General features: G+C 37.2%; 2 protein-coding genes across 10 annotated transcripts in view; both read left to right on the top strand.

The window, feature by feature from the left end:
• CYP20A1 (cytochrome P450 family 20 subfamily A member 1) overlaps nucleotides 1-10,500 on the top strand; it is a 74,077-nt gene extending 63,577 nt beyond the window's left edge. For both annotated transcript variants that reach the window (XM_082630713.1, XM_082630714.1), the window contains one exon: nucleotides 75-10,500. In XM_082630713.1, coding sequence (XP_082486839.1) covers nucleotides 75-225 — 151 coding nt within the window. In that variant the 3' untranslated portion in view covers nucleotides 226-10,500. The remainder of the gene's footprint in view (nucleotides 1-74) is intronic.
• A 4,336-nt stretch (nucleotides 10,501-14,836) lies between these two features.
• ABI2 (abl interactor 2) overlaps nucleotides 14,837-20,803 on the top strand; it is a 107,290-nt gene continuing 101,323 nt past the window's right edge. For 6 of the 8 annotated variants that reach the window (XM_082630118.1, XM_082630122.1, XM_082630120.1 and 3 more), the window contains exon 1: nucleotides 14,837-15,185. In XM_082630118.1, coding sequence (XP_082486244.1) covers nucleotides 15,069-15,185 — 117 coding nt within the window. In that variant the 5' untranslated portion in view covers nucleotides 14,837-15,068. The remainder of the gene's footprint in view (nucleotides 15,186-20,803) is intronic. The other 2 variants (XM_082630115.1, XM_082630116.1) reach the window with 1 other exon arrangement.

The raw sequence follows: 20,803 nt of genomic DNA, 5'->3' as shown, positions 1-20,803 counted from the left end.
TGAGAATGAACAATCTATATAGTTAAAGTATAGTTGTTAATTTTTAGTAACCTGTTGACTTTCTTCCTGACTAGGTTTGCATATATGGTGACCACAGTACTTTTGAGTGTACTGGTGAGGAGACTGCACCTACTTTCTGTGGAGGGACAAGTTATTGAAACTAAGTATGAACTGGTAACATCATCCAAGGAGGAAGCTTGGATCACTGTCTCAAAGAGATATTAAAATTGTATACACTTAACTTTGTTGAGGGAAATGACCATTTAGAAAATATGTATTGAATCCTTTTATAAGGCAAGCATCATTGTATAATATAAACACTTATTAGTACTTCATCATGTAAATTTGAATTTTTGTATATCAGAGTTTCTTAATGCATCGTATACTTTTATACTTATTGCATCAATATAGTGATAATTTTAATGGGAGGACTTCTACTTTTAACTTTTGTTTTATCAGTTTCTATGTCATTGTTTTCATATTCTTAGCGTTAGTTTGATCTCTAAAATTAATATACTTGAAGAGAAATTATTTTTCACAATAATGTTTTTTTAAATATTCATAAAAGAGAAAAATAACTCATTTTCACGCTTTCAGTAAATCCTCTTAAAGGGGACTTTACATAAAAAGGAAAAGAAAAAAAGGACTTTATATAATTTTATTTATTGGATTAATATTTTTATTTTCTGAGTATAAATTAGTTTGTGTTTAATCATTGTTATTAGGTTTGAGTAATTCAGTAAATAACATACCTTGTATTTGCTTGTATGCCTTCCCAGACAGCAGTGTTTATTTTATGACTTGTACATTGCTCATCATTTTGAACAGTTCTGAATCATTTGGAAAATAATACAGTTAGTTCTGAATGTGTTTTGAAGTGGTGTCCTTCCTAAGTAGCAAACTAAGAGTGAGGCTTGTCTGTCCTTTTTTTGCTGGGAATTGTAGTAACACTATATTACTCCACTAATCATCATTTGTGGAAAAAAAAATTCCTGAATTTATTTATTATTATGTCATATCCTAAACATAAGAAATGAGAGAGCATTAACTAAAAACTGAAACCAAATTTAAAAGAAAGAAAACAAAGATGGGTCGAAAATATTTGCAAAATATATGACAGAAAGGGATAATATCCATATTACATATAAAGAGGTCATACAGATTGTTAAGAAAACATACAATAGATAAATGGACAAAACAGCTTTTATAAGGGGAAACAGCTAATAAACTTTTAGAAAAATGGTCAGTCTAACGAGTAAGCAAAGAAATATTGGGGCTTTTTCAAAAATAAGTATCTTTCAAATTTATATTTTAGTACTGGTAAGTTTTATATTTAATGCTTTTTTATTGACAGCATTGTATTTTAGTTTGCTTTCTTTGGTTACATTGTTCTTGAAGAATTCTTTTTTTAAAGATAAAAGGAGATATGAAGGAAATATGCCAAGTGCTGATAGAGAGGAAAGGAAGAACAGTGATAAATGTTTGCAAATGGGCTTATTTTTGACACTGCTGAATTTCTCTTGTAATTTTAGTTTCAAGAATGTACCCGTTATTAATTGAGTTATTTTATGTTGTGTTTATGGTTATATAGCTAACATTTTAGACCTAGTAATAAGTAATTAAACATAGAAACTAAGTAACTAGATGCAGCCTTTATTTCTGACAAAAGCATTTAATTTATGGAATAATTTAAATTCTGAAACTTTAAGTGAAATGTATTCTTAGTTCCTAGCATCATGTTTCTACAAAGGCATGTTGTTACATTTATTCCCTGTCGCCTATCATATTCTATGGTTTTGCATATAAAGAGCATCTTCCTTTGTTATCCAGGTACCTTAATTGGTTTGGAAACTGGCACTGGAAGGTTAGAGTAGCCAGTTGATATGTAAGCCAAGTGTCAGTAAAATCAGATGAGATCAGCAGAATTTTAAAGCAAGTGCGACCTGATCAGCCATGATCAAGGCAAAAACAGGGTAACTGACCCAGAGTCAGGGTGTTGGCATGTTGCCAATAAGTGAGACAATGTATAATAATGATGGAATTGAGGAAAATGGAGCATAGAAGAATCGGGTAAATAAGCATATTTTATCCAGAGTTACATAAAGAACTTGAAACATTAAAAATAAGTCATTTTTCTAGAGGATTTTTAAAAAATAAAAATTACTGTTAATCATATGTAAAATAAGTTATCCATTCACTGCTGTTCTTACGTGGCCCTTTGTATTTGTCAAATGACCTAAATTTTAGTAGCCTCAGTGTTACGGATGGCTCGTAGCATGGCTCTAGCAGGACTCTTAAATGTTATAGCTTTTTGGCTTTTTAAAAACTATTTCTTCACTGATTTTGATCTACATTCTTTTTGATAGTTCAGAAGTTTATTGTTAAAAACATCAACACAACACATTTTTTATGGAATGAAAGGGCTCTTCCACACTTTGTGCTAATAAAATTTAAAACAGAATTAATTCTGTGCATATGTTTGGGAAAAATGAAAAACTCACATGCTGTTTGGCCCACAAATGTGCAGTTTCATTTTTTTATATAAATAGATTATATCTTATTTATAGACTCAATATCAAAATTTATTTGTTTTCTTTATATTAAAATAGTTTGTATTTTAAAGACAAAATGCTCTATTTTTTATTAGAAAATTATATGGGTTTATTGTAGAAAAATCTAGGAAACATAGAAGCACAAAAATAGGAAACTCCATCACCACTATTTGAACTTAACCAGTGTTAAGCTTCTGAGGTGGATCCTTCTACATTTTAATCCACATGTAATTTTTACAGACATATTATACACAATGTTCTCTTCATTTAATATGTTATGAACCAGTAGTGTTTTCCACAGCTGGAACATTACTATTCTTCTCACTCAGAATGTAGGCACAGACTTGTCAATCTTTTTCTCTACCTCTTTCCCTTCTCAAATATTGTTATTCTTTTCAACTTTAAAAATTGCCTTACTTCTCCATCTATTCTATCAGAACAGTTATATATTAGTAGAACCAAGTTGCTAAAGTCATAGCATAATCTAGGTGTTACAATGAGCATTTAAGAAATGAAATTACTCCATTATCCTAAGAAAAATCTTCAATATAATTAAGTTCAAATTGGGATAGCATTTCATCTTTTAAGAGGACATTTTAAGAATCTTTGTTGTTTTTGGACTCTGGGGGAAACAGATTAAAATCCTTCCCTGAAGACATGTTTATTTTTTTCTCCAGACCCATAAAAAGTACTGTTACCCTTTATAAAATGTACCTTTTTTTCACATGTGGTTATGTTGACACATTGAAAACTGCTTAAAAAAACATAATTCTACTGAGTGTGTAAAAGTGAAGACATGGCCGGTAGAATCAAGGAGTCATTTAGTAGCTGTGAGAAGATAGCTGCGAGAGAAATGGACACTGTTTTCAAGGGTGGGTTTTTATATTGTCAACAAGTTGATGCTAACGACCTTGTTTTTCTTCTTAGCCAGTCCTATGCCTGTTTCCTAAGTTCCTAAGACCAATGATGAAGGTAGAAGGGGAGGGGTTGGGGGAAGGGAGGCAGTGACAACAAAGCAGTTGCTGTTATTGCAGAAGTCAGAAAATCAGCGTGGCCAAAAAGGCTCGATACTGTGTTGCTTTGAGCATTGTCAGTGATCTGCCCTGATAAAAGGGAGTGAGACTGAAACTTGCCGAAGTAGAACAGGGGACTGGAATGAGCATTTGTTACAAACCAAATTCTTTATATACCCATCTCATTTAGTCCTTAGAAAGTAATAGTAGGTAAGTACAGGTTGGACTAACTAAAATAGTTCTTCATTCCTGCTAGAAGAAATACTGTAAATAAAGACAGCAAATACTAGCTAAGAAACAGTAAAAGATCTAAACTTCAGATTATATTAATAGCTTCAGTGGGTTTTAGTGGGGTTTTGTTCTTATTTAAGAGAGAACCAAGCAATAGTTTCAAATGATGTATAGTTCATAATAGCTAAAGAAAATGATTAAAAGAATAATGTAACAGCAGTATTAAAAGAAATCTCAAAGGAAACTAAATACTGCCAACTCAACTGCCACTTGTACAACTGTTTAAATTTTTTCCTGTTCCCACATACGTATATTTCTACCTATTGCAATCAGAACAATTTGGTCTACTTTTCATTTAATGCATTTCAGACATTTTCTTTTGTTACTTCAATTTTGTAAGGTCTTATTTTGGGGTGGGAGTAGACTTTTAAAATACAATAGAAATCAATTTCATGTTTGATTTATAGAATTTTATGACACTGAGTGAATGGATAATTGTAAAATTTGAGCTGGAAGCCATTTTGTAAAATATCCAGACAGTAAACAAAAGGCAGGAAATGACATTCCTTCTTCCAGTCGGCTTCCCATTCAGTCAGTTTACAGTTTGGTGGCTGTCCTTCTACAGATTGGGAATGGATCTTGTTATAGCATGGATAAACTGCCAGGAGCAAATAAGTCACAAATAATCCTGTTTGGTAGTTTTTTTAAAAATCTACCTTTATATACATCTAAAATATTTGCATATTCTTGTTTTAATTTTTAACACATGATAGTAGAGAATGAAACTTACTTTGTAACTATATTATAGATAAAGTTGTAGTGTGCCTGTCTCCAAAAAGGCAATCAGTAAATATTTTTGAATAAATGAATGAAATCTTCATTGAGGTTTTCTCTGCATATAGAATAAAGGAGATTATTGAAGTTACTTAATAGTTGAAAAAGATTTCCAGGTAGCCAAACTACCTCTAATGATAATAGCACTTTGTGATATGCTAAGTACCCCATTGCTGGAAGTATTTAAGAAGATGTTGTATGGACATCTTTCAGTGATGCCTGTATTAGGTGTGAACATAGGTTTATAATAGCCTATAGTTCTACAAAATATCAACCAAAATAGTTGGTAAGCAAGTAGTCCTTTGTTCCTTCGATATCTTATCACTAGATCATCATTAAAACTAGGAAATGTTTAAGGATCAGAGTTTTTTTATTAGGTTAGCAACAGCATTATTTCCCAAAGTGTGTCTCATGTTACCCTATCCTATGAGATACTCTGAGAAAGTTTCCTTGATCGTATTCATTCTCAGTTTATATACATATATTCTTTCTCAGAACGCATATTAATATATTGGAAGAGCTGAGAAGTTCTACTGTAAGGAAACCTAATTTAACTTGGTGTAACACTGAGTGTTCCAAATGTATTTGATGATGGTACCCCTTTTTCAAGTTATACCTATTATCCTGAAAAACCAGTGTTTCATGGAGATGTCGTGTTCAGTAGATCTATAGATGTCGTGTCCAAAATGATCTACAGACAAAAGGAGTCTAAAGGCGCATCTGTCTTAGGTAGTTCTTTAACCTATGCATGGTCCAGAGATTCTCCAGACTAGGAGTGACCGTATTAGAACCAAGGCACCTGAATTCCATGTTCTCTCACTCCCTCACCTCCTCCTCTTTTCCCTGTCAGAGGACAGAGCCCTCTTACTCTCCTGACTCTCTCCGTCTCCTGACTTCCATTTCTGTCCAAAGAAATGTGACCCATTTAGTTAGGCAACACTTTTTTATTGGTCACTTAATGTGTGTCAGATCTTATTCCAGACGCTGGGGATATAGCACTGAGCCAAACAGACATGGAATTTACTGTGTTCTCTCTCTTCTTCCCAGGAGGAAGAAGCCCAGTCTCATGTGCCAAAGCTTAACTTTCTAGCACTTGAGCTCTCTAGGTCCTGGGTTTGGAAGCAACTCAAGGACCCTTTAGGTTAGTGGCTGAAAGGGACAAAGGAAGGATACTTGTAGTTGACTACACGACAAAGAACAGAAGGCTTCAGTTACAGTCTGTAGAGGCAAAAGAAGCACAAGGAACCGTTGGGAGTGAAACCATTATTTCTGTTACTTTTAGTTTATGAGCAAGAGAATTAAACTACGTATCTTACCAAGGAAAACTGTCAACATTGATGCTGAATAGAAATACTGGAGATCGTTCAGAGCGAGAAGAAACACAGCTAGGAATCGGTGTGAGTGGGTGAACGAGCGGTATTGATTATAGTCATTTGTATGAATCGTTCAGTTATACTGCAGCGCTAGGTGTGTTCATCTTTCCTGATTCGTTGCTGTGTGGCGAGGCCAGCAGCTAACAGATAATCGATTTTTAGAGCTTAAAAGGACCTTGTAGAGATTATATGGCATAGCCTGCTCACAATTTAAAATGTTAGAGGGGGAAATCTAGGGCCTCTGGGAGTAAAAGAGTAGCATTATTTGGCTTTCATTTTGCGTTTTCTCATAGCCTTCCAAAGATAGGTGCTTAAGTCAATGCTGTTATTATATTCATAGGATTTTGTTAAGCTTCCGAGGAAGTGTAGATTCAAAGGGAATTGGAAAAAATTTGTTTAATATTCTTGATACAGAGCCTTTGAGGGAGATGCAAATGTGTTTTGAATGTTAAATTTACTTAGATTTAAAAATACATATCTTCAAGCGAAGTTGCCATGACAACCTTTCTTAATGTGTGTATAAAACTTATGTCTGTCTCTGAGGTTTTCATCTTTCTCAATACAGGGTTTAATCACAAGAATTGGGCACTGTGGTGTATTTCTATCTAGATGGTGCCCTGTGGGAATTATATAATTTTGAAAAATGCAAATCAAGCATCAGAGCAGTTCTGTAGCGTGGTGATCCCACCTAGGTAAATGTCATCTTGTTCTCTCCATGATCAGAGATTGATCTGGCTTCAAACCCAAGATGAAATTCTGGATTGAAATAGAACCATGAGTCTGTTCTGAGTTTCTGTTTTTTTCATATTTAGAGGATTTGTAGGAGGGCCCTAGGAGGTTTGGGAAATTTTGGACTAAATCTCTTGGATAACTCCCAAACTGATCCAGTCTCCTTGGGATCATCTAAATCTAATCCATAGTATAGGTTGACCCAGAGCCACAAGAGACAGCTCTACAATGGCCAGCCATGTGCACAGAGACACCCCAGAGACTCCTTCTGGCCTGAACTCCAATCCAGCAATCCTAGAGAGATACCATTATCAGACCTCTTCACTTACTTTTACCTCTCTTCATATACACTTGTCTGTCAGTCTCTCTTTTGCACGTCAGGGGCCAGGAGAAGAGTACTAGGATTTTGGACACCCAAAGTTTAGGAGGAAGGAATTCTCATCCTCAATTCTGGAAATATGAATTTATTAAGCAGTGGAATAAGGGGGTGGTCACTGGTACCTTCTGGTAACTGTAACTATGACTTGAATTTGAGAACTCAACATGGCTGCCTGTGATTTTGAGATGCTTGCTAAAGAGCTATGTTTGTTTGTGTTTTATATTTTAGTTCCTCTGTGGTATAGTAAAAAATAAATTTTTTTTTGCAATTTAAGAACCCCTGAAGATAATTAATTAAATTGAGATTAGAAGTATGATCTACTAATGTGCTAGCTTTGAATTTACTTTAGTCTTAATAGACTTTGTAAAACTGTGTTACATTTAAGAGACTCCACGGATATGTTCTAATCCAATAGCCTTATAAAAGGGGGAAATGAAAGCTGAGAGAACTTATTTTATATGAGAATTTGCCCAGGCTAGCACAATTTTTTTCCCCCAAACTTGTTCAGAATGTGATTTCCTTTTGGTTTCATATTATTCTCTAAAGGATGAATTTAAAACCAAGGAAAGGCCCCCTAAGCAAAAAGAACTGCCTAAATTACTATACTATGCTATTGATAACTGGAAGAAATAGGATAATAGTCTCCTAAAAACAAACACTTGAAAAGAGGTATCCCATCTATGATGGGACATGCTATGATGTTTATAAAGGTTTGGGGGCTTATTTTTATTGTAAGAGGCACAATCAGGGCCAACTACATAATTTGTATGCCCAGTGCAAAATGAAAATATGGGGTCTTAGCTGGGGATGAAGTCAGTCTCCCCCCTTCCCACCGTTGGGTCTGCTCTTTTAACCTATGGTTGATGAGAGACCCCCTCCCCACTCCACCCCCAAGGGATTGAAGTCTCCATGCTGGGACAGTGTTGTTTACCTGGATCAGGGGTAGGCAGAGGAGCCCCGCCCATTACCTGGTGAACATGCTGTGGTGTGGCCAGCCCAAAGCAGAGATGACTTCTTCCTTGCCCTGCCTCAAGATGCTGCAGAGCAAACTGCTGGCTGGACTCCAGCCTTCCCCACACCTGCTCCCAGGCCCCTATTGGAGGGTGACGTGGCAGAAAGTGGGCCTCCCTCATCAACTCTCCTCCTAATGCAATCTTACTGCTGCTATAGGTAGAAGGCAGCAGTGGTAATGGGCAGGGATGGTTAGAGGGAGGCCAGGCAGGGTGCAGGGCACCGGGGAGCGGGAAGCTGGCTGGTAACTGAGAACATGTCTAGGGAGGCAGGGAAGTAAACTCTAAGCCCTGGGCATATACTCCAGGGTCCCATTGGACTTCACTTACAAAATACAAATTCACAAATAAAATTTGAGAATTTCACTGCAGTGCCTTCAAAGTGTCATACCCCAACATAGGGTCCTTCTGAGGTGTGGGCTTCTGTGGGACTGCACCGGTTGCAGCCCATGAAGCTAGCCCTGGACACATCTGACCTTACACAGCATGGTGCTGTGACTCAGTGGTTTTTGAGGGCTGTGCCTCCTGGTTGTATGCTAATTGTCCTTGCAAATACCCATAAATGTCTTTTTCATGATTTATCATCAAGCGATTTAAAACTCTCTAGGATGTCTTAAAACTATTTACCGGGCTTCCCTGGTGGCGCAGTGGTGGAGGGTCCGCCTGCCGATGCAGGGGACGCGGGTTCGTGCCCCGGTCTGGGAGGATCCCGCATGCCGCGGAGCGGCTGGGCCCGTGAGCCATGGCCGCTGAGCCTGCGCGTCCGGAGCCTGTGCTCCGCAACGGGAGAGGCCACAGCGGTGAGAGGCCCGCGTACCGGAAGAAAAAAAAAAAAAAAAAAAAAACTATTTACCAAATAGGCAACAAATAGATGCCAAACTTAAAAGCAATTTCATAATACAGATTTTTATTAAAGTTGCAAAAATGATACAGTACACTATAAGTCTCTTATCTGAAGCCCCATTTCACTGATGGAGCTCTTTCCTGTATTTTAATAATTGCCAAACATTTTCTGCTGGAAGGTAAAATGGGATTTTTCCCTGAAATATCATTATAAAACCCTATGAAATATTTCAGTGATATGAGTCATTCACCTATTCATTTGGTTGGACATCTAGATAATAGAAATATGTGAGAAATATATTGTTAATTCCTGTGGAGGAGGAAGTAAGAAATCCTACTGATGTATTTTAAGTGTAGTTAAATTCAGTATTCCTTGCCATTTTAAAATACCAGAGTTATTCTCTTCTCCTTTTTTTCCAAGAGGCTACATAAAATTACTTTGACAAGGAAAACCATGAGTCACTTTTTTTGCTGTTAACCTCTTCTACATTCCATTTCATGAACATAGCAATCGGTGGTCAATGATATTCTTAGCAACCTTGTACTGTACAAGTGAGACTTATTAATACCATGATGTTTAGTTAGCAATTTTGTCAAAGTATAACCTCTTTGTTTGCAGTATTACTGAAACTGATAAGAAACAGATTGTTACAAAAAAAAGTTAGCAGCTTTGAAAATCATACGTGCTGCAGTGAATATTCAGCATACAGGTTCTAATGGTATTAAAGCATAATGAGAAAAACTGGTATATTTCAAACTCTTAGCAATTCATGTTATTAAGTGAAGGTCAATGTAGTTGTCAGTAATAAAAACCTAGTTAGTACATTTTGAGGCTTGACGCTCTATAAAACCTTTAACATAATTTAAGACAAAGTGTGAACAAAAGTAGCTAATTTTAGAAATCCAGTTTTTGTGAACTGGTGATCTGTCTGCTGTGGGAAAGGATAATCTGTTTTATGCTTTAGCTCTGAAATTCACTGTTTTTGTGGGGTAGGGATATGTAAAACCAATTTTAGTAGAAACTTAAAGAATTGAGGACTTTTTATTCTTCAAAACCATATGCCTTTCAAGATAAATTATCTACCCCATTGGTTATGTCTATACACAGAGATAATGTTGTCATGAAGAATTTCAGGTTTATATTGTCCACTCATGGTATGATGGAAAAACTTTTTTCCTCTTTTCACTTTTCACAGGAAAGGGAGCTATTTTGTTGTCTCTTACAGGAAACTATTATAGATTCTAAATATTTAAATATAATCCTTCCAGGTTGTATCTTGGGTATATGTTATTTCTCTCCTTTCAAGAGTAATTTCTTCTTGAAAAATGCTTTTTATTGGGTGTTGGTTAGTATGAGGGGATTATTGCTGATTTTGTTAGATGTGCAACAATATCGTGGTTATGTGGCAAAATATCCTTGTTTTTTAGAGATATATAATAAAGTCGGGGTTAAATGTCATGATTATTGTAATTTTCTTTAAAATTCTGTATCATAAGAATAATATAAGGTAAAATAGAAGCCATTGTTAATTGTTACATCTAATCTGGATGTTTGTGTATTCATTACACCATTTCTATACTGTATGTTTGTAATTTCCATAATAGATTAAAAAATGACTTTCAATGAAAATGAAAAAAATATGTATGAGACTTGTGGACTCCTGACTTCCTGAAAATGGGAGGGGATTTTTTTTTCTTACAGACTAATTTTGGAGGATTCTTTGTATTCTTTCCAGTCATTTTTAACTTATTTCTTAAAATGTGTATTCATATAGCTATAAAGCATGGAATGCTCTGTTGCACAGTAAAGCTTTTTTTTTTTAGCAGTTTGGTACATTTTTAACCATTAAATAAGTATCCCTAAAATTGAGACCAAGGTTTATATCACTAAAACTGAAACCAAAGTGTCAGATGATAAAGTGTGCCTAAAAATATAAGGCTTAGATCCCAGTCATTTATCTTCTGATCACATACAGAAAATTTGTTTCAAAGATTTAATATATACACATTATATGCACTTGGTATTAAAATTTCCTGGTAGTCTTAAATTTGATTAAAACCCCACAGTGTATATAAATGTGTATGAAAATATTAATCACTGATAATTATTTTTCTTGTTTGGGGTAAGAATAGGAACTAAGTTAACCATGTCATTGCTTGAGTAAAACACTCTGCTTTGCATTTCTCCTGATTACTACTGTGTAATATCTCAAACAGGGAACTTAACTGCTTAAAAAGGAATTCTTTTAAATTTCATTGAAATATATATTCATTCATTGAACTGTATATGTACATATATATCCAACTTGGTATTGCCTGATAAAATCATATAGCAGCCAGAAAACTAGTTTTGAGATTCTCAAGGTAAAGAAAGAAAACAGTCCCAAGTATCTTCATGAAGAAGGATGACATTCTTATAGTTTCTTATTTAATAGTTTCCAAGCATTTAATGTAAAACCAGGAAAAGGGATAAATATTACAGAAAGTGCCGTTGTGTGGAAATGAAACAGATGGTATTCTTTAGGTGCCATAGATATTATTCTCTAATAAATTTTTTAAATGTATGAGAAAATACAGTAATATTAACTACTAATTAATACTCAATGTTAAGGATTTTAAAACTGATAGGTTGATGTCATTTAAAAGAGAGACTGAAAATTTGGAGGCAAAGAGTTAATGATGAAAATAATGTGGGGTTTTTTTGGTATTCTTTTTGGTGCTAGCTATTCTGACAGGTGTGAGGTGATGTCTCGTTTCCCTGATGATTAGTGATGTTGAGCATCTTTTTTTTCCTTTTTTTAATGTTTATTTATTTATTTTGGCTGTGCCAGGTCTTAGCACACAGGATCTTTAGTTGCAGCATGAGGACTTCTTAGTTGTGGCATGTGGGCTTACTGCGGTATGCACGTGGGATCTAGTTCCCCGACCAGGGATGGAACCCAGACCCCCTGCACTGGGAGCATGGAGTCTTACCCACTGTACCACCAGGGAAGTCCCTGAAAACAATGTTTATGATGAATTATCATGTCAGTGTGTGCAGGAAGAATCTGGGGGGAAAGTCTGAAGTGAATCAGTATGTCTTCTAGATATCGTTAAGACAAGCAATGTAAACAATTCAGTTAAGCAACATTTATTTCTTTATAGAGCCCATAATATTAGGCAATATATTATGTGCTTTACCTTAGTTTCCTCATTTAAGTACAGAGTTGCTAGGATGAGATACATCAGGGGAATTCCACAGTATCTTTATTTCAGCAGAAGAATTTGACACTTTCTCACCAGTCATGTGACTCTGATGATGAAATACTGGATAAATGTGAATCCTTTAAGGTATAGTTACAAGTAGCCCAGTTTAAGGCATACTGAGAGTGGCTCTGACTAACTGAGTCTTCCAGGGCCAAGCCGTTAGGCCCCCTTCTTGGCCTTGATTTCTTCAACATTCTTATTGAAGGCTATAATGAACCCCAAAGGCTTGCTTATCAAATCAGTAGATGATGTGAAGCAAGATAATTTATTTCAGGAGATGGTAATGAGGGTTTAAATTTGGGAAAAAGCCAAGGCATAATTGGAAATAAATATAAGGACCTGCAATTAGATTAAAAAAAAAATCAACTGCACTTCGCATGACTGGGTTAATATGTAAAAAATCTACGACTTTTTAATGCTTACTTTGAATCAAACTGATTATAAAATTGCTATAAAAATGTCATCTTGGGATGCATTAATAAAAGTATTCTCTCTGATTTGGGGAGATAATAGCCTCACTGGACTCTTATAAACTAATCCATGCTCATTTTAGAAGAATTAAGATGCGCAAAACCAAAAAACCCTACAATCCCTCCACTCAGATAATACATATGCACACACTATGCATGTACTTTGTATAGATTTTGTAGTTGTCTTCTTTTTTGCTGAAATGTTCTTGGTGGCAGAAGTGTGTATCTATGTCCTTCAATTCTTAGATTCTGCCGAATATTAAAAGGTCTTCTCTTGGCAGAGAGTCCCACTTAGGCCTTCAGAGCCATAAGGGCAGTTTCATTGGCACCCCCTGGGACCTTGTTAGAACTATGAAGTGGGGCAGACCAACTGAATCAGAAAGTCTGGGGCTGGGGCCTAGCGATCCTGCGGTTCAACAAGCCTGCAGGTGATGCCAATCCACTCAGAAGTTTAAGAACTGACCTGAGTTTAACCCTTTGATTTTTCAGATAAGGAAGATCCAAAGAAGTAACATATTAATTTGAGAAAGTGCATACTAGAATCTTCACGCAGTGATACCTAGGATGAAGAATCGTCCCTCTGGGGAGAACTGTTTATTGGGCTAATTGCTAAGCAGTGTTTGAAAGAATGCTAGGTGGAAACAAATAATGGGGGAAGAGTCTGTTTAGCATTTAACTTACCCTGGTGGACTTATCACAGTTACAACAGTAGCCTTTCATTCATTGAACTTTAGTCCGAAAGAAAAGTTTGCTTTATCTAATATGTTAATCCCTGAAGCATGTTTATGGGCCATTTAAGTAACTACTCCATTCCATCACTTAAGCTAATGAATCTCTAGAGTGTGACCCTGCAGCTTTCATTTTAAAGAGCTCTTCACACTTAAGTTTGAGAACCACTAATACAGAAGATGTTTAAAGTGGTTAAGAACAAAACTAGCTGGACTGGAACAACATTTTCAGTATCCTTTAATTTGGGTTCCACAGAGAAAACTCAACACAATTTGCTAATGTGCATATAATAAAGCCAATATAACATCATCAGAGATTGCTCCAGAAATGTGTAATGGTAAGGCATTAAAGTGATTTTTTGAGAAAGTATAATATAGTTTCCTCATAATCTGGGAAGAAAAAAAAAGGGGGGGAGGAAATCACTGTAGGAGGGCCAAGAGATCACAAATACAAGAGTTGAAATAATGAATCTTGCTCCAAACTGCAAATGTAGTCAACCTTGACTTTCCACAGTACAAATAAAGGTCATGGACTTCATAATATCTCAGCAGTTGTCAGGAATTTTAGTTTTTTAAGATTACATTGTGTGGAGTAGTCAGATTTAGGAAAAAAAGATGTAGTCTCTCAGGAATAACAGAATAATAACTGCAAGATCAAAGTGATCTACCTTGAATTTTTGTGTCATTTATTGTTTCCCGAGGTGCTTTAAACTTTTATTTTATCCATGTAACAGCCTTGTGAGGAATGAAAGTACCAGCAAAACCGTTTTCGAAACTTTAAACACGGAACAGACGAAGAAAAAAGTGAAGTTGACAGACTCAGAGAAATGACAGAAAAGGTTGTCACTGAGGAAGCGTAGCAAAGAGAGGGGCAAGCGCAAAAAGCTGAAGTCCGGAGGATGGTCAAAGGAGAACAGAACAGAGGCTAACCTGGCAGGGGGAAACGGTGTCAATGGACAAACAGGTGCAAAAAAGGCGAAGGACAGGAAATTTGGGATTAGGAAATTGAAATTTACTTATCTGTACCAGAGAGGATGGATGAGGTCGAAGATGAAGAGAAAAATGAAAAGTGGAGCGGCACTTAAAGCTGCATGAAAGTTTAGTGGGCTGATGTTATCCCTCAGGCCCATGACCATGGGGTTGGGCCCCAGGTTGAGGATAACGCCGAGGGGAGTTGCTGAAGACGCGGGCCAAAAGACGGCGGAGCCTGGTGGGCGTTCACGCCGGACTAACAAAGACAGCCGGGGGCGCTTCTCCAGCCACGCAACCTTCGGGGGCCGAAGGGTTAACCGCGCGCGCTACTCCCGCGCGCATCCCGGCCCCCACTCCCGCGGTCGCTAGGAGACGCCGGAAGTGGGGGAGGGGCGGGCGGCGCGACCAAGGGTGGGAATCTTTTTCGGGCTCCCGGAGGCGGAGGGAGGCGAGCGCGCGTGCGCGCGCCGTGCCGGCCGTCGCCGCGGTGACTGTCCTCAGAGTCCGTCGGCTCGCGCCCCGCCCCCGTTCCTGCTGCCCCCTCCCCTGTCGCTGGCGGGGAGTGTTTCTCGCTCCTCCCGGTTGCTGCCGCCGTCGCCGCCGCTCCTCCTCTCCCAGTCTTGGGTTTCCCTGGCGCTGCTGCCGCCGCTGCCTCTGCGGTCTGTATGAGGAGGAGGAGGATGTGAAGATGGCGGAGCTGCAGATGCTGCTGGAGGAGGAAATCCCGGGGGGCCGCCGGGCCCTCTTCGACAGTTACACGAATCTGGAACGGGTGGCCGATTACTGCGAGAACAACTACATCCAGGTGCGACGCATCTCCCGGCCTGGGCGCGTCGGGCCTCGGGGTGGTGAGGGCGCGTGGGGGACCCCCGGCAGGGGGCCGCGCGCCTGGGGGCGTAGGGCGCGCGGGGTCGAGGCCGCGGCGGGGGTACAGACCAGCTGACCCCCATGTAGTGGGGGAGGAGCATGGTGGGAGCTGGGGTTGGGGAATGGGTGAGAATTCTCCGGTTGGAGGAAATTGTAGCTTTAAAACATTTTAAAAAGCCATGAATCAGCCCTCGGTGCGGGTGTGTGTGTGTGTGCGGGTGTGTGTGTGTGTGTGTGTGTGTGGTCACCCCCGCCTCCTCGCTTCTTCCCTCGGCCGCCTCCGCACTCGGTGCCAGCCAATTTTCGGGATGGCGGAGGAGGCGGAGAGTGACATTTTCTATTTGACAGAATCTTGCTCCCCCATATGGCAAGGGTGTGGGGGGATTGATGGGTCACCCCCATCCCCCAAGCTCTGGAGGATTTTTAAGGGGTTATATTGCTGCAAAGTAAACTGTCTCAGCTTTCTATTCATTTGAATGCATCAAAGGATCGGTTTTTGTTTTTTTGCTTGTTTTTAGGTTCTAACTGGGGATACAGTATAAGAGTAGCTGTCCCTTGTTGGAAGTTAATGCCATTTTTCTCCCTATAGAGAATGAGAAGCTGCATGATAATGAACTCTTCCGTCCCGCAACCTCCCTTCAATCCCATTAGAATAGGTAATTTGCCTTTGGGGAAAAATTTGGGGATTATTTTTCATAGAGAATTAGGAAATGATCCTCATGGTTTAGTTTCTCCTGTGATGATTGGTTTGGCACAGGGACTCAGTGGTAGCGCTATATGTATGTGTATGGAGGCGGGGGATATTGGGTGAGATGAAATCCAGCTGCTCCTGGAAGAAGCAAAAGATTCTGTGGATTAAAAAAAATTTCTCTGTAAAAATTATTTGAAAGGATAGTTTAAAACGCACAGTTTGTAAAGTCAGTATCTTTTGTTTTCTTTATAGCTTATTCTGAATCACAGGTTCTACCTCCATTTTTTCCCTTCCCATTTAAATTCTCTTGGGATGAAGGTGGAAATGGAAGAAATACGTTAAATTGTTCCTTCACTATGGTCTTTTTTTCCTGTTCCCACCTCCATCTCTCCAGGCATCCTTCTTAACATCAGCTGTGTTGGGAAGCATTCTCAAATCTTGGTTTAAACCAAAAAAAATAGGTGTTAAAATTTACAGGTTCATAAATTTTGTAAGGACCACATGGTTGATCAAGGATAGTATTGTGAGATTTTGCTTGATTAGACATATCCTGAACTCTGTATTTTCTTGTAGGGAATATTTGATTGGAGAATAAATCAGACATAACCCAAGGCTTTTCCCTCCAAAGAGGCAGTTGAAAGTATGGCTAGTAGGCAAAGAAAGAATGTGACTTGGGTCAAAGATTCATACAAAAAGTACAATTGTCCATATTCATAGGGTGCTTTGCTGATACTGAGTGTGGTAGGAGAGATTCAAAGGTTAAGATGCTCAATTTTTCACTAAATACATTTGAAAGTTTTCTGTAGCCTGGCACTGTGTCAAGTGTTGATGATTCATACCTAGTGTCCACAGAATCTCATAGTGTAGTTAGTAGGAGAGGCTGATCTGTGAGCAAATGAATACCATGTAGTGTGTCAGTTTATACTCTTAATGGGCTGCAGGTGGGAAGAAGGAAGAAGCTATGCTGTCCTCACTCTGGGAATTCAGTCTCCAGGAGAGGCAAATTAAAAGGACTGAAGTTGTAATTACAATCCGTTGTGCAACATATTATGAGAAAGAGTTACAGGTCAGAAGAGAAATTGAGGGTGGAAAACTGATTGGGTTGCGGTTATCACCACTAAATTAAAAAAAAAAAAAGAAAAACAGATCCCTCTCTCTTTGGAAGATAATTTTTATTGTAATTTGAAGGTATACTTCCTCTTATATTACAGTTGTTACATAAAGGTAAAAGTACCTGAATTAATAAAGCTGAGAGAGTAAAGGGATCAACAACTGTCATCTTTTTATATATTTTATACATTTATTCCAGTTCAAGAGAGGAGAATGTTACTGCCATCATTTGCCTTAGCAGTGGGACTCAGAGTTTAATGGGATGGTATTTTAAAATTCGAAGTATAAATACTGGTTAATAGAAATGGACTTGGGTTTTAAAATATCTTATTTCTTCAACTTAGCATCTAAAATAAACTTTACACTTTTACCTCTTAGATTATCATCTGTGTTAAGATCCAGTGGGTATATTGTTGGGGATCTCTCCCCAGGTGACAACTCTTACATGATTTGTTTGTGGTAAAGTTGATAAATAGAAGATGGTGATAGTGGATTTCTGCTGACCCAGCTGCTCATTTGCCTGGCTCTTCTTGGTGACCAGCAAACTGACCAGCAGGAGTTTCGATGCTGCCTGTGACCCTGCAATAGATGAAAGTCATTTGGTGGGATCGGTGATCAAATGGTCAATTTAGTCTTATTATAGCATCATGACCTAACCATTAGCTCAAGTTAACTCACCCAACACTCATTTTATTTTGTGGAAATATAATTTTTGCTTGTAAAGCAGAAAAAAGGCAAATCTACTGATCATAAGTAACAAATGATAAGGTTCTTTGCTCAGTGTCCTTAAATAGCTGGTTTTATGCATGGGAATATAAAAAATAAGGTAAATAAGAATATTCTAAATGTGGATTATATTTAGTGTGAAGATTGAACAAAGGAAGGAAAATGGTGTGCTGTCTTTCCGAAAACAAACATACTGTGTTTAAATTATTTCTATCATGAAAATGTCCTTCAGAAATGTTATCTATTGGCATTAGGAGTGATCAGATATTACCTGTATTAACACACACACACACACAATCTACAGGTACAGCAGAGTTGTAAGTAGTAGTTTTCCAGGTTAATAATGCAGTTAACATTAGAAATTTAAAAATCATCTTTAGTAAAAAGTTAGATGATTCTGTTTTATTTCAACCTCTAGAAAAAGTGATAGTCAAAATATTTTTTCTAAAATGTGATGATAAAAAGTTATAACTACAGTTTCCTGTTTCCCCGATTTTCTTTCCTGTAAAGAAGATTAAAGTTATTGTTAAGGACTTTTTGGAGATAAATGTAAGACCTGTTTTTTTTTTTCTTCTTCTTCTTCATTTATAAATATAAACATTGATTCCTAATCTAGGAATTGTCCAGAAACTTTAAAACATTTTTGATTAACTTGGAATCTACATATTTACAAATGGAGAATTTTATAATAACATGGGTTGCTTTAATGCTTTGGTGGATGAAATAAGATTATATTTGTTAGTTTTCCTAAAGTAAGTCTGAAAAACCAACTTGTTCATATTTACATTTTTCCTTTTCTTAGATAAAAGAAAGTTATTCCTTTTTGTGAGTGTTAATTCACATAGATGCATAGTAAAATCCCATTGTCCACTGTTTGGATTAAGAACAAAGTCATCCAGTAAAATGGCTTTGCTCAGAAGAACAGAAATTAAGAATTTACCTTAATGTTTTGATAAATGCTGGAGAGGGTGTAGAGAAGAGGGAACCCTCTTGCACTGCTGGTGGGAATGTAAATTGATACAACCACTATGGAGAACAGTATGGAGGGTCCTTAAAAAACTAAAAATAGAACTACCATATGACCCAGCAATCCCACTACTGGGCATATACCCTGAGAAAACCATAATTCAAAAAGAGTCATGTACCACAATGCTTATTGCAGCTCTATTTACAATAGCCAGGCCATGGAAGCAACCTAAGTGTCCATCGACAGATGAATGGATAAAGAAGATGTGGCACATATATACAATGGAATATTACTCAGCCATAAAAAAACGAAATTGAGTTATTTTAGTGAGGTGGGTGGACCTAGAGTCTGTCATACAGAGTGAAGTAAGTCAGAAAGAGAAAAACAAATACCGAATGCTAGCACATAATATATGGAATCTAAAAAAAAAAAAAAAAAGGTTCTGAAGAACCTAGGGGCAGGACAGGAATAAAGACACAGATGTAGAGAATGGACTTGAGGACATGGGGAGGGGGAAGGGTAAGCTGGCATGAAGTGAGAGAGTGGCACTGACATATATACACTACCAAATGTAAAATAACTAGCTAGTGGGAAGCAGCCGCATAGCACAGGGAGATCACCTCGGTTCTTTGACCATCTAGAGGGGTGTGATAGGGATGGTAGGAGGGACATGCAAGAGGGAGGGGATATGGGGTTATATGTATACGTATAGCTGATTCACTTTGTTATATAGCAGGAACTAACACAACATTGTAAAGCAATTATACTCCAATAAAGATGTTAAAAAAAAAAAAGAATTTACCTTAATGTTTTATCTGAAATCTTTCTTTTGAATAATGGGAAAGATGTCATTAATAGCTTTCCTTTTTTCTCATTATCAGCAAGGATACTCTCAGAATTCATTAAAAATGCAGGAAGGATTTATAAGGGCATAACAGAATCATGGCTTACTAGTCAGTTTCATTAAAAAGTAGTTACTAAAATGATATAAAGATTGCAAATTCTTAATAAAAACCATTAAAATGCATGCTCATTGTTGAAAAATTATAAATTTTTAAATATTTATATTTAAATATATAAATATTAAGGAAGAAACTTAAAATTGCCTAATCATTTTGAATATACATCTTGTATTTGCACTTTTAAATCTTTTTGACATGTACATCTACGTATCATATATTTTAAAAATATTATGTTCATGTTCTATATTACCTTTATACCTTGCTTTAAAAAGAGACTTTTAATGGTGGCAGTCTTTGCTTTTTATGAATGGTCATAGAGTATAGAGAAAGGAGGTTTGTATTTATGTGTTTAACTTCTGTTTGTTTTCACAAATAGAATAATGTTAAAAGTACCTAGAATGAAGAAGGAGAAAGTAGAAATTTGAGGACTGATGTTTGCATCCTTCCCTGTAACTTTTGTCTTTTACCTCCACAGAGAGGAGTGAACCATGCAAGTGAACATCAGGCTGAATTAGGGAGGTTGAATTTCCATAGATGGAGGTGATTTAACACATCAGAATTTTTTTTTAATTTTATTTTTTTAATGCAGCAGGTTCTTATTAGTTATCTGTTTTATACATATTAGTGTATAAATGTCAATCCCAATCTCCCAGTTCATGCCACCCCCACCCCCCCACTTTCCCCCCTGGGGTCCATATGTTTGTTCTCTACATCTGTGTCTCCATTTTTACCTTGCAAACTGGTTCATCTGTACCATTTTTCTAGATTCCACAAATATGCATTAATATACAATATTTGTTTTTCTCTTTCTGACTTAACTTCACTTTGTATGACAGTCTCTAGGTCCATGCACATCTCTACAAATGACCCAATTTCGTTCCTTTTTATGGCTGAGTAATATTCCATTGTATATATGTACCACATCTTCTTTATCCATTCGTCTGTTAATGGGCATTTAGGTTGCTTCCATGACCTGGCTATTGTAAATAGTGCTGCAGTGAACATTGGGGTGCATGTGTCTTTTTGAATTATGGTTTTCTCTGGGTATATGCCCAGTAGTGGGATTGCTGGGTCATATGGTAGTTCCATTTTAAGTTTTT

The sequence above is a fragment of the Mesoplodon mirus genome, assembly GCF_964341445.2.
Source record: "Mesoplodon mirus genome assembly, chromosome: 8".
Lineage (NCBI taxonomy): Eukaryota > Metazoa > Chordata > Mammalia > Artiodactyla > Ziphiidae > Mesoplodon > Mesoplodon mirus.
Note: the sequence above shows the minus strand (reverse complement) of the source record. Positions and strands in the feature narration are given on the sequence as shown.